This window comes from Corylus avellana, chromosome ca8, assembly GCF_901000735.1.
Source record: "Corylus avellana chromosome ca8, CavTom2PMs-1.0".
NCBI classification, from domain to species: Eukaryota; Viridiplantae; Streptophyta; class Magnoliopsida; order Fagales; family Betulaceae; genus Corylus; species Corylus avellana.
Genome location: NC_081548.1, coordinates 2,040,583 through 2,055,513, shown reverse-complemented (window position 1 = coordinate 2,055,513; position 14,931 = coordinate 2,040,583). Strand labels below are relative to the sequence as shown.

General features: G+C 34.7%; 2 protein-coding genes across 4 annotated transcripts in view; both read right to left on the bottom strand.

The window, feature by feature from the left end:
* LOC132189308 (uncharacterized) overlaps positions 1-14,931 on the bottom strand; it is a 41,596-nt gene that overhangs the window by 7,547 nt on the left and 19,118 nt on the right. The gene's annotated exons all lie outside the window — the stretch shown is intronic.
* Positions 3,743-8,326, bottom strand: LOC132189304 (putative pentatricopeptide repeat-containing protein At1g12700, mitochondrial). Of its 3 annotated transcripts, XM_059603980.1 has the most exons (3): positions 4,820-8,326; positions 4,156-4,215; positions 3,743-4,017 (listed from the first exon to the last, which is right to left on the bottom strand). In XM_059603980.1, exon 1 carries the CDS (start codon positions 8,159-8,161, stop codon positions 6,320-6,322), a length of 1,842 nt encoding a protein of 613 aa, XP_059459963.1. In that variant the 5' UTR covers positions 8,162-8,326; the 3' UTR covers positions 3,743-4,017; positions 4,156-4,215; positions 4,820-6,319. The 3 variants fall into 3 exon arrangements, with proteins under 3 accessions (XP_059459963.1, XP_059459962.1, XP_059459961.1); XM_059603979.1 differs by having other exon boundaries at positions 4,156-8,326; XM_059603978.1 differs by having other exon boundaries at positions 3,743-4,215.

Here is a 14,931-nt window from a genome sequence, read left to right as displayed (position 1 = left end):
GCATGGTTCAGAAAAATGTATGAAGAACAAAGGAATCAGTTTTGTGGTTTGTGTGGCAAAACTTGAATAGGCGTGTGTAGTCAATGGTATGGTGTAGGAAAAGTCTTCTTTTATTTAGATTAAGTTAAAAAATAAATAAATAAAATTGCTAGAAGAAAAGAAAGAAAGAGACTGAATGAAAAAAAAAAAAACAAAAAACAAAAAAGCCCAAATAAGCATATGTTTAGCCCATATATATGACCCATTTCAACTTTCAAGCCCATAGTATGCCCCATTCCGATCCTACTATTGAATGATTTCTACTTTGATCTAACCCTTGGAATAAAGACCAAGTCCTTATTCCAAAGTTGAGTGGCATTCATTTGCCTACAAAGCAAGCAAATTGTCTTTTTGATGATTGATGAGATAAGTGGTAAGGTATATTTTCTCACATCTTTTTCAATTTTTTGATAGACTTGCATTGCCCAAATTTTATTCTTTTGTGCCAAGTAACTTCCCAAGAAAATAAAGGAAAAGATTTGCATGGCCCACTATTTTGTGTGAAGTAAAGGAAAAAAAAAATGATAAATTTTTTTAATCTATACTTTACGTATAGACTCAAACTCCATCTAACAAAATAGCAAAAGTTTGGAGATCTGGAGGTTGGCCACAACCTTGCATCTGGTGGAGTAGCTCTAATACAATTTTAGGTCTCCCAACTCGGCAAAACCCTCCAATTTTTAGAGTGCTGTAAGTGACAGCATCGGGAAAAATTCCCTTCGTGGACATTTCACGAAATAGACTTATTGCCTCATCAATTTCTTTGTTCTTACAATATCCATTGATCAATATGTTATAGCTAAAAACACAAGGCACACAACCCTTGGAAACCATCGTATTAAATACTTTGACAGCTTCATCCATTCTATTTTGCAAACAGTAACAGCCAATCAAAGAATTGTAAGTGATTATATTAGGCTCTATGCCTCTTTGGCTTAATTCCTCTATTTGTCATTTCAAAGAAAAAAGCCAAAGCCTTAGTTACCAATCTGTCCTTACATAAGCTGTCAATGATTGTATTATACTTCACTACATCAATTTCAAGATTTCTCTCTTCCATTTTCCGAAGCAATTGAATAGCTTCATTGGTCTTACCTATTTTACATAAACAATTCATTATTGTTCTGTAGGTAATTGTATTAGGTTTATAGTCATTGTTCTCAATTTCGTTAACGAACTTCACACCTTCAGCAATTTTATCCTAAAGACAGAGCCCCTTGACAAGAGTATTAAGAATTATATAGTCCGGTTGAAAACCAAGTTTCAAAATTCTTGCGAAGATAGAGAAGTCGAAATCCACCCTATTCAAATGACAAGCAATTAATCAATACACCCTGAATATAAACATCGGGAGCAATTCCGGACAGTTCCATTTCTTTAATAAGAGTAATAACATTGGAGTGATGCTTCATTCTTGCAATTGCACCCAGCAATTGAGTAAAATCCACGATGGAAGGCAAAGGGTGCATGTGAAGCATTCTATCAAACAAGCCTAATGCATCATCAAGATTCCTAATGCTACGAGATCTGCTTCGATCTCTCACAAATTTCAAGAATTGATTGGGTCTTTCCACATTATCTCTACCACAATTGGTAGTTTTAGCAGAAGTAGCACTAAAACAACGACAATAATAATAAAAAATTTGAGCATTGGAAGAAAGCCTAAGGTGAGAATAATGATTGAAAAAGAAAGCAAGAGAGTTTGTAGACTTAGCAATCGTACCCATTTCCTGATGAAATAAGCAGAAGAAACAGATCTGATGTAGTTGTTGAAACGACGGCCCGTCAAAAAAGGTCTCTTTGGATGATTTTTCTGGACAATTGCATTTGCTTCTTGCGTTTAACGGTAAACGCTGCACGCAAAGAGCGAGAGAGCGAGAGAGAAGCCAAGTTTTCATGTTGAAATGCACGAGAAATTTGTGATGCTGATTTTTCTTGTTTTCAACCTCATCTCTTCTTCTTTTTCACCTCTGGTCTCCCCCTTTGGGATTCTCATTCTTATTGTTAGGAAAATGTTAGGTATTTTTTTTGGTATTCTTCTCGTCATATTAGATATTATTTTTAAAAAACAAAGTGAGAAATTAGAGTGCCCTAATTTGCCTAGAAGGGAGGGCACTCTTACAGTCTTACTCTCAAGTCATTGCTTAATGATTTTGATTATAGATTCTAAAAATTCTATATAAATTAAATACATAAAATGACTCATCTCAATTTTGTTTAAAATGAAAAAGATACTATTTTCGTCATTGTCATTATTATTACTATTATTATCATTATGTTTAATTTTTTTTAATCAAAAAAATATACTCATCCAAACAATGCAAATTAAAATTAACAGATCATCATTTTGAAAATTTTAAACAACGGTCAAATCTTTTAACCGAACTTAACATTAAAAGATTCAAAAAGAATATGATAAATCTAATTTGTTTTCTAAATTGTAGTAGAAGCCAGGGTCTCGATGGCTTTACCCTTTTTTTCAATAAAATTATTATTATATATTAAAAAAAAAAAAAAGGTGAATATTCATTTTGGGCAAAGACAAAGTGATCAACTTTATCCATAGAGAATATTTGAGCCCCGCAAAAATGGGCAGTTACAAATACCTAAGTATTTGTATTTGTCACATATAAATCCAAAAAATTTTGATGTAAAAACTGGGTCTAACATGAGACCCTTTTCAACTGCAACATCCCATGGAAGAATTAACCCGACCTCCACAGAAGTACAAGATATTTTGTTTTTTATTGACAAGCATGGGAAGCAAAATAAGGCTACACTTTAATATCTGCAGTTGCAAAAAATGCTGGATAGCTTCCCATGATGACCAAGAACCTCACCAAATGTTTTTGGTGCTTTCGACAAAGCAATGCCAATGTCATCCAACACACGGCCATAAACAAGGCAAGACATTTTTATCGATAGAGTACACATGGTGTGCTCTTTTCCCGTGCAAGGGAAATTGCTTCTTTAACAACCTCAGGGTGATATGGTGGGGCTTTTAGCTCCTCCACACATTGTAGTGCTTCATCGAGGATCCCAACACTGAAATATTCCTCCAGAAGAGAGACAGTTTTGATATACTCCCGAAACTTAGGATTGACAAGATTTGATCCTGCTGCCAGAGCCAGTGGCTTCAAAGGAGAAGGTATGTGTTGCTTAAAGGAAATGTTCATGCCATATATTTGGTTAAGTGTCTCAAAGAATTTGCAAAAACAAATAGGATATGGTTTAGAATATAGTTTACTCTAAGAAAGAAATAATTGGATCAAACTAAATGGTTCCTTCATAAATACTATCTGAATAACTCAATTATTCTCCCCCTTTAGATTAATCTGCAGCTCTTGGGAAGTGATCCTATTAACAAATATTGTAAAAAGATTTTAAAAAACAAATAACTAAAATCAACTATAAGAAAGCCAAAAATCACAATGACATGCATATATAGGCCGTAGCCTTAGAGTAATATTACACACACTCTCACTTCTCCACCCCCATTTCCACATACCCTAAGGCGGCTTTTAAAACTATCATTGAATTAAAATCTAATAAATATCCATTCTAAATCAAATGGTGGTTTAAAAAACCATTTAAGGGTGTGAAAATGAGTGTGGAAAAGTGGGAGTGTGTAGCATTACTCATATAAAAAATGGATTCTAGTTTCCCATCCATCTGCTAGACAACCAATCAAAGAAAGGAAAAGTGGAAAACAAAGCAGGGAGTCTTCCAATTGTCCAATGCAATTGAGTAGCAATTCTTTCTCAGTTACAGATTTCACACATGGTCTGCTTGGGCCACTTTGGAGTGAATATCACTTTAAAAGAAATAATCTATGAGCAACAAAAACATTGACATTTCGAAGCACAACAGTCGTGAATCCTGCTATCCACAAATTTCTGATCCAGAAAGACAACACATGTAGACAACACATTGGACTTGGCAGAACAAACAACCTTTTCCTATATGTTCCAGGCATTTCTGTTGAAGACAATGTTAGATGCTGGTCACCAGAAAGTTAGATCATTGCACAGATGTTGACAGGAAAATTTTACAAAGAGATATTAGAGCATATTGTGCATCACCATTGGTTAAGTAAAAAAGAGGAGACGGCATTACCATCTACATCATATGGGGGTGGAAAGAATTGTAAGCTACAAAATGAAGCAACAGTCATCCCTGCATATAAAAAGTTAAAATAAGACAAAGGGCACAAATCGCTATTGTTTCACACAAATCGGAAATAGGAATATAAGAAACATTTTTGTCAATTCTTCTGGAAATAGGATCATCCCTGCACTAAAACTAACATCCACTAAATACCACCACAACAACTCGGCCAACAAATCTGGCCTCAATTTCTCAGAGCCAATCCCTTCTCTGTCTCCTAATGATCCTATTTCCAAAAGAAAAATTCTCCCAATTCACCCCAGCTCCAAGCCTCAGTCCCCAATCACTTTGCTGAAATCAACTCCAATAGTTCTAGTCCTCATGTTTAAGAAGCCAAAGTCAGAGTCAATGCCAACTACAAAAACAAAGTCCAAAACCGTTTCCATGGATATCCAAGAGCAGAAAAGACAAGAAAGCAAGGTCTTCTTCACAATGAACCCCGTTAGAAACAAACCAAACCGACAAAGATTCGCAACCCAATTCCCAAATCTTGACAAACTAAAATTTCGAAAAAAAATAAAAATCAAACCATGTTTCTATTACCATTATCTAATCAAAGAAAAACCCATTTCTAAAGAGAGAAATTAGAGAGAGAAAAGACAAGAAACTTCACCTGAAAGATGATGACCTTGGGCGGATTCCGAAGGTGGCTTTCGGCAGATTCCGGTGACACTTTTCCAAGAGCGTTTCAGAAGATCAACTTTCATGAAGCATGAAACAACATGAACAGGCTTGTTCCAAGAATGTCCTTAGAAATTTCAAAACCCTCGTGAAATTTTGTATCTTTTCTTGTCCTATACATTCTCAGGAACCGAACAGAAAGCACATGGTGTGCAACCGAAAGAACCAACCTGCAAGCGAGCGAACTTTTGGTTGATGGTTTGAGGTGTGGAGAGCTTCTAGCGAAAAAAGCTGAGTGCTTCGGTGTAGTGCACAAATTATTCTGGGGTGAGAACGAGCCTGGTGGCGAGTCAGGAAAGAAATGCAAGCAAATTTCTTTTTCTAGTATACCATCCCTTTGTGAAATTTTGGTGCATTCTAATACATGATGGATACAAGTAGAAAACAATTGGAAAGTGCAATGATTTATGGAAGAAAACTTCTAAGAATAATTTTTCGTTACAAAGTGAAACAGAAGTGGTTTAATCTTTTGTTGGAGATGCTTTCATCACTCATCCATAGGCTCAAATCCCCTATTTTAACATATTTCATAGGCTTTTAATAACAAAGCAAATGTCTTTTTCTAGGGACAATTTAAAAGAACATGTGCAGCCTATCCCTTGAGAATGACCTAACAATCATGGTTCTTTCTCCTTACTTGCCAGCTCATGAGAACGGCTTGACCTTTTGTGCCTATAGATAATCGTTTTTTTTTTCTTTTTTTTCATATATATATTTCCTTATTTTTGGGGACATATCCTTATCTTAATGCATGTAACTTGTCTAGAAAAATGATCAATTGGGTTCGAGTATGTGTTTCTTAAAGGAAATGTCCAAACTTTATATTGGGACAAGTATAAAAAACTTAAGAATTTTAAAATAGAAGACAAAGACCTATACCATTTAATGGATATAAAAGAACAAGATCTTTCCAGAAATATTGCTGCAATTATTTAAAACCTAAGAAAATAATTGATGGAATGTGGTGATCATAATCAGCCGGTCATGCACCAAGTATGCCTTCCTAACGACTCGGTTATTTGAAATGAAGAGCCCTGCAGGTGACTTCATTACCATGCTTACCATGATAGGACAACCATAATAAATTTCAACAATAGGACTCAAATATTAAAAAAAAACAACTTGGTGGGCCAATAAGCATACAACCATCAACAACTCCAAACTCCAAATGAACAATATTCTGCAATAACTCTGCATCCACAAAATGTTTAAATAAATCTTTAAGAAAACTATTTTAATTACAATAAAAGTTTACAGATAATTGTAAGAAAAGATAACAAAATAGAATAGCAATACACAACAATAGTCCAAAAGACATGGAAAGAAATATCACCATAAACCTTGCAGTAAATAGGCTTTTCTTCCTAATAAAATAACATTGCAAAGGTTAGAATATGAAATATGTCCTACACATTGAAGGACTATAAAGCTTTCACACGGATATTTGAAAAAAATCTTGTATTGTTTTATCTACTCGATTAGTAGATATCAAGTCAATCAAAATGGTTGCAGTGGTTGCATTTGCCGAGAAACCCTTGCCAAGCATCATCTGGAAATATTTCACAGCCCATGATGTCTCATTATGTTGCAAGAAGCCTTGAATGATTGTGTTATAAGTGAAATGGTTAGGTGAGCAGCCGTTCTCTTCCATTTTCTCAAATAATTCCCTTGCTTCATTTAGTAGTCCCTCTTTGCAAAGCCCTTTGATCATTATAGTGTACGTGCAAACATTAGGTTGAAAACCTTTGGTAGGAAGAGCATTAAATAATTCACTTGCAGTCGTAAGTTTCCCAGCATTACACATACCATCAATCAAGATGTTGTAAATCACAATATTGAGGTCTAACCTTTTGTCTTCCATCTCTTTAAACAATGCCATTGCCTCAATAAAATGTAGATTCTTACACAGGCCATCTAACAAAATAGCACAAGTTTGGAGATCTGGAGGTTGGCCACAAGCTTGCATCTCGTGGAGTAGCTCTAATGCAATTTTAGGTCTCCCAACTCGGTAAAACCCTCCGATAAGTGTGCTGTAAGTGGCAACATTGGGAAAAATCCCCTTTGTGGACATTTCACGAAATAGACTCATTGCCTCATCAATTTTTCTATTCTTACAATATCCATTGATCAATATGTTATAGCTAACAACACAAGGTGAACAACCCTTCTGAACCATCGTATTAAATACTTTGACAGCTTCATCCATTCTATTTTGCAAACAGTAACCGTCAATCAAAGAATTGTACGCGACTACATTAGGCTCTATGCCTCTCTGAATCATCACATCAAAAACTTCTTCAGCCTCAATCAACATCCCCTCTTTGCCAAGTGCGTCCACCAATATGCTGAATGTCCTCACATCTTGCATGATTTTCCTTTCCACCATCTCATTCAATTGTTTAGTTACCTCTTTCCACCGACAGAAATTGCATAGGCCCTGAATTAAAGTATTGTAAGTGAAAACGTTTGGCTGAATTCCTCTATTTGTCATTTCAGATAAAAGAGTCAAAGCCTCAGTTACCAATTTGTCCTTACATAAACTATCAATGATTGTGGTATACAGCACTACATCAAGTTCAAGATTTCTTTCTTCCATTTTCCGAAGCAACCCAATAGCTTCACCGGTCTTACCTATTTTACACAAACCATTCATTATTGTTCCGTAGGTAATTTTATCAGGCTTATAGCCATTCTTCTCCATTTCGTTAACGAACTTCACACCTTCAGCAATTTTACCCTTAAGACAGAGCCCCTTGACAAGAGTTGTTAGAATTATAGAGTCAGGTTGAAAACCAAGTTTCAAAATTCTTGCGAAAATAGAGAAGCCGAAATCCACCCGGTTCAAATGACAGAAGCAATTAATCAAAACACCCAGACCATAAACATTGGGAGCAATTCCTAACAGTTCCATTTCTTTAATAAGAGTAATAACAGTTGAGTGATGCTTCATTCTTGCGATTGCACCCAGCAATTGATTAAAATCCATGAGGGAAGGCAAAGGGTGCATGTGAAGCATTCTATCAAACATGCCTAAGGCATCATCAAGATTCCTAAAGCTTCGAGATCTGCATCGATCTCTGACATAATTCAAGAACTGATTGGGGCTTTCCACATTACGTCTAGCACTATTGGTAGTTTTAGCAGAAGTTGAACTAAAAGAACGACAATAATAATGAAAATTTAGAGGATGGAAAGAAACCCTTACACGACAATAATGAGGATCGAGAAGCAAATGATCGAAGAAGAAAGCAAGAGACTTAGCGGTCGCACCCATTTCCTGAGGAAGAAGAAGAAGAAGAAGAAGCAGATCTGCTGACGCAGTGGGTGAAAGGACTATGCAGAAGAAGCAGATCTGGTGATTGATGCAGTGGGTCAAGGACTCGAGGTAGATGGATGATCTTGATGGGAGTAGTGGAGATTTTTGTAAAGATACAAGGGACACGTGTTTTTTGTTTTGCTCCCTGGAATGACCTTTTTGCCCTTTCTTCAGCTTGACAGTTGCCATTGCCGAGCATGGTAGACGCAGAGCGAGAGAAGTTTCATCATGTACAATTTTGACTCATTTTTTATAGTTTCACTACTAAATAAATAAACTCGGTAAATTTTACTCTATTATATTTAAATATAATTTTTATTCAATTTTTTTGTTTTCAAAAGTATCCCCACAAATTCATAAAAGTGATAAAGAAAAAGTGCGAGGAAAAATATAAAAAATAGAATAAATAAATGATTTTGTTCTTTAAATGTGCGAAGGGATTTGACAATTTCTAAAATGAAGAAGGAAATAGTAAGGTCGATGGAGCTTGCTTTTTGTAAAATTTAGCTAAATTTTACAAGTTTGCGTTAACTCTCATATATTCAACTTTATATACAACTTATATTATTTTACCTTCAAATCAGAAGCATCTTATCAAGTTTTTATTTTATTTTATTTTATTTTTTAAATTTGTAGTTGGATTTTTTATTTTTTATGTTGAAATGCACGAGAAATATGTGATGCTGCTGTAGGCTGCTTGCTTTCTCCCTTTAGATTAATCTGCAGCTATTGGGAACTATCCTCATATTAACAAATATTGTAAAAATATTTACTCAAGTATTTTAAGAGGAGACGGCATTACCATCTGCATCATATGGGGGTGGAAAGAATTGTAAGTAACAAAATGAAGCAACAGTCATTCCTGCATATAAAAAGTTAAAATAAGACAAATGGCACAAATCGCTATTGTGGAATTTTGGTGCATTCTAATACATGATGGATACAAGTAGAAAACAATTGGAAAGCGCAATAATTTTTGGAAGATAACTTCTAAGAATAATTTTTCTTATTTTAACATATTTCATAAGCTTATAATAACAAAGCAAATGTCTTTTTTTTTTCTAGAGACAATTTAAAAGAATATGTGCAGCTTAACCCTTGAGAATGACCTTACAATGAAGGTTCTTTCTCCTTACTTGCCAGCTCATGAGAACGGCTTGACCTTTTGTGCCTATAGATAATCGTTTTTTTTTTCTTTTCATATATATATATATTTCCTTATTTTTGGGGACATATCCTTATCTTAAAGAATGTAACTTTTCTAGAAAAATGATCAATTGGATTCGAGTATGTGTTTCTTAAAGGAAATGTCCAAACATTATATTGGATTAAGTATCAAGGAGTCGAGCAAAGACGGATTTATAGGGGGACTTAAAGAGGTCTTGGTCTCCCTCAAATTACAAGGAAAAAAAATATTTAAGGTAAAAAAAAAAAAAAAAAAAAAAAAAAATTTCAATTGGTCCCTTCCAAAAAATTTTTTTAGCCCTTGGTCCCTTCCCAAATTGAAAGCTGAATCTGTCCCTGAAGTTGAGAGAAATAAGCAAAGGAGGTAGATGATCTTGATGGAGCAGTGGGGAGGGGGAGGAGAGGTCTGGGATCTTTATACGCGAGATTACATGATGTCGTTTCTATTACGCGATACCCCCAATTGTTGAAACGATGGGCCGTGTGAATTGTGTTGATTTTTGTAAAGATACAAGGGACACGTGTTTTTTGTTTTGATTCTTGAAATGACCTTTTTGCCCTTTCTTCAGCTTGACAATTGCAGTTGGTTCGTGCCAGGTAGACTAGACGCTGGAGAGAGAGAGAGAGAGAGAGAGAGAGAGTCTCATGTACATCATATATTTGTAATGGATTTTTCTTGTATTTATGTGACATTTTTGGGTTTTTATGTATTAGATGAATTGATGCTTAAGAAATTATAGATCGGAGATGATTTGATAATGGAAATATTGGATAAATTTGTATTGAAATGATAAGAGCAGCTTCCAGAGGCTCAATCTCCAGGAATTACAAATAACAAACTTTAGAAATAGTAATTATTTTCTGATGGGTTTGAAATTTGGGGTCTTTTGATGGATTATGGAAAGTGTTTGGGTTTGGTTTCTTTTATGCCATCAGTTGAATTGGATCTGTTATCCAAACATCTTCTTGGGCCTTTTTTTTGGGACTTCCATTACATTAATTTCAATCTCATTTTCGTACAGGATGAATTTTTTGCTTTTTGGGGTTTGAGAATGGTAGAAGTCCTTTTGAATAATATAGATAGATTTGATTTGTGATTAATTATCTTTAGTTCAAGGGATTTATTTTGTATTTGAAATCACTCAAAGCTCTATAGATAAAAGTTCTGTACTTGAATCACACATAAGGAAAATATAGCAAAAAATAAGGTTTTACCGTGCGAATATAGACCATATGCCAAACCATTTAAATTTGTGTTTCCTCTATTTTCTTTCTTTTTATTTTATTATCAATTTCTATAGCTTTGAGGGATAAGAATTTCAGTGGGAGCCCAACATGTAAAAACATTTTCAGTATTATTCAAGCTATCAACCAACGGAATATCATTAGTTTTCCTAGATTTAAAAAAAAAAAAAAAAAAAAACGAAATTACATTGAAACAAACACACATAAAAAATAGTTCATAATGATAATTGCTTAAAAACGCCATTTACATATATGACCAAACATGGCCCAACATATATAAATTATAGTTTATTCTAAGAAAGAAATAATTGGATCAAACTAAATGGTTCTTTCGTAAATGCTATCTGAATAACTCAATTATTCTACCCCTTCAGATTAATCAGCAGCTCTTGGGAAGTGATCCAATTAACAAATATTGTAAAAAGATTTACAAAAACAACTAACTAAAATCAACTATAAAAAAAGCCAAAAATCACAATGACATGCATATCTAGGCAGTCGCCTTACAAACATTCTAATGAATTGCACTAACGGTGGTGGCAGAGATGTTTATGCACCAAGTAGCGTTTCATGATGACTTAGTTATTTGAAACGAAGATCCCTGTTGTTAATTTTTTTTTTCTTTCAATTCGAATAAAGTAGGCAAAGAAAAACAATTGTAGCTATTCTACTTGTATGTAATCATAATAGCACAATATTCACCATGACATCACAACTATGATCAATTTCAACAATAGGACCAAAATATTAATAAAAACAACATGGTGGGCCAATAATATTATGAAATAATTCTGCATCAACAAAATAATTGACTAAATCTTTAAGAATTTTTTTTTTTTATTACAACACAAGTCTATAGATATTCTAAAAAAATATATAACAAAATAGAAATAGCAATACATAAGAATAGTCCAAAAGACATGGAAATAAATATCACCTTAACGACTTGCAACATATATGCTTTTATTCCTTACAAATTGACTTTGCAAACGTTAGAATATGAAATTTGTCCTACACGTTGAAGAACTATAAAGCTTTCACACGGATATTTGAAAAAAAACTTTTAAAGTTTTATCTGCCTGATTAGTAGACAACAAGTTGATCAAAATGGCCGCAGTGGTCACATTTGCTGAGAAACCCTTCTCAACCATCATTTGAAGATATTTCACTACCCATGATGCTCATTATGTTGCAAGAAGCCTTGAATGATTGTGTTATAAGTGACATGGTCAGGTGAACAACCGTTCTCTTCCATTTTCTCAAATAGTTCCCTTGCTTCATTTAGTAGTCCTTCTTTGCAAAACCCTTTCATCATTATATTGTAAGTCCAAACATTAGGTTGCAAACCTTTGGTAAGAAGAGCAATAAATAACTCACTTGCAGTCGTTGGTTTCCCAGCATTACACATACCATCAATCAAGATGCTGTAAATCACAATATTGAGGTCTAACATTTTGTCTTCCATCTCTTTAAACAATGTCATTGCCTCAGTAAAGTGTAGATTCTTACACAGGCCATCTAAGAGCATTCCCAATGAAAGAGCCAAATGTTACTTTTATCTAAAATAACTCTTCAAATGTTTAAAAAAACTCCTACATTGGATTAGCCAAAAATAAATGTAAAATAGATATTTGATTGGAAGAGCTACAAAAAAAGTTAAATGTAGCAGTACTTTTCAAGGGAGCTATTTTATTTTTCATTGTTTCTCACATGTTTTCTCTTTTTCTCAAAATTTTTCCTATTTTTTATCTACATGTTCTCTTTATCCCAAATTTTTTTCCATTTTTCCTTTCACATGTTCTCTTTTTCTCAAAATTTTTCTTACTTCTAATAATATTTTAATAAAATAGATAGAAATATAGCTAATCGGATGTATAGACATTTAAAAATGGCTTAGCTAAACTAGATAGAAGTGAGTTTTGATAAGCCATTTTACATAAAAATATGGCTCTTCCATTAGGAATGCTCTAACAAAATAGGACAAGTTTGGAGATTTGGAGGTTGGCCAAAACCTTGCATCTCGTGGAGTAGCTCTAATGCAATTTTAGGTCTCTCAACTCGGCAAAACCCTCCGATAAGAGTGTTGTAAGTGGCAACATCGGGAAAAATTCCCTTTGTGGACATTTCATGAAATAGACTTATTGCCTCATGAATTTTTCTGTTTTTACAAAATCCATTGATCAATATGCTATAGCTAACAACAGAAGGTGAACAACCCCTTCGAACCATCATATTACATGCTTTGACAGCTTCATCCATTTTATTTTGCAAACAATAATCATCAATCAAAGAATTGTAAGTGACTACATTAGGCTCTATGCCTCTCTGACTCATTACATCAAAAACTTTTTCAGCCTCTATCAACATCCCTTCTTCGCCATATGTGTCCACCAATATGTTCAATCTCCTCACATCTGGCATGATTTTTCTTTCCACCATCTCATTCAATTGTTTAGTTACCTCCTTCCACCGACCAAAATTGCATACGCCCTGAATTAAAGAATTGTAAGTGAAAACGTCTGGCTGAATTCCTCTAATTGTCATTTTAGTGAAAAAAAAAAGTCAAAGCCTTAGTTACTGATCTGTCCTTACATAAACTATCCATCTGCTAGACAACCAATCAAAGAAAGGGAAAAGTGGAAAACAAAGAAAGGAGTCTTCCAATTGTCCAATGCAATTGAGTAGCAATTCTTTCTAAGTTACAGATTTCACACATGGTCTGCTAGGGCCACTTTGGAGTGAATATCATTTTATAAGAAATAATCTATGAGCAAAAAAAACATTGACGTTTTGAAGCTCAACAGTCGTGAATCCTGCTATCCACAAATTTCTGATCCAGTAAGCCAACACAAATAGACAACACATTGGAGTTGGCAGACAAACAACCTTTTCCTACATGTTCCAGGCATTTCTGTTGAAGACAATGTTAGATGCTGGTCACCAGAAAGTTAGATCATTGCACAGATGTTGACAGGAAAATTTTACAAAGAGATATTAGAGCATATTGTACATAACCATTGGTTAAGTAAAAAAGAGAAGACGGCATTACCATCTACATCATATGGGGGTGGAAAGAATTGTAAGTTACAAAATGAAGCAACAGTCATCCCTGCATATAAAAAGTTAAAATAAGACAAAGGGCAATCGCTATTGTTTCACACAAATTGGAAATAGGAATATAAGAAACATTTTTGTCAATTCTTCTGGAAATAGGATCATCCCTGCACTAAAACTAACATCCACTAAATACCACCACAACAACTCGGCCAACAAATCTGGCCTCAATTTCTCAGAGCCAATCCCTTCTCTGTCTCCTAATGATCCTATTTCCAGAAGAAAAATTCTCCCAATTCAGCCCAGCTCCAAGCCTCAGTCCCCAATCACTTTGCTGAAATCAACTCCAATAGTTCTAGTCCTCATGTTTAAGAAGCCAAAGTCAGAGTCAATGCCAACTACAAAAACAAAGTCCAAAACCGTTTCCATGGATATCCAAGAGCAGAAAAGACAAGAAAGCAAGGTCTTCTTCACAATGAACCCCGTTAGAAACAAACCAAACCGACAAAGAATCGCAACCCGGTTCCCAAATCTTGAAAAACTAAAATTTCGAAAAAAAATAAAAATCAAACCCAGCTCTCAAAATTTCATTGTTTGTTTAAAATACCCAACTTGGAACACACGTTTCTATTACCATTATCTAATCAAAGAAAAACCCATTTCTAAAGAGAGAAATTAGAGAGAGAAAAGACAAGAAACTTCACCCGAAAGACGATGACCTTGGGTGGATTCCGAAGGTGGCTTTCGGCAGATTCCGGTGACACTTTCCCAAGAGCGTTTCAGAAGATCAACTTTCATGAAGCATGAAACAACATGAACAGGCTTGTTCCAAGAATGTCCTTAGAAATTTCAAAACCCTCGTGAAATTTTGTATCTTTTCTTGTCCTACACATTCTCAAGAACCAAACAGAGAGCACATGGTGTGCAACCGAAAGAACCAACCAGAAAGCGAGCGAACTTTTGGTTGATGGTCTGAGGCGTGGAGAGCTTCTAGCGAAAGAAGTCGAGCACTTCGGTGCAGCGCACAAATTATTCTGGGGTGAGAACGAGCCTGGTGGCGAGTCAGGAAAGAATGCAAGCAAATGTCTTTTTCTAGTATACCATCCCTTTGTGGAATGTTGGTGCATTCTGATACTTGATGGATACAAGTAGAAAACAATTGGAAAGTGGAATGATTTATGGAAGATAACTTCTAAGAATAATTTTTCTTTACAAAGTGAAACAGAAGTGGTCCTATCTTTTGT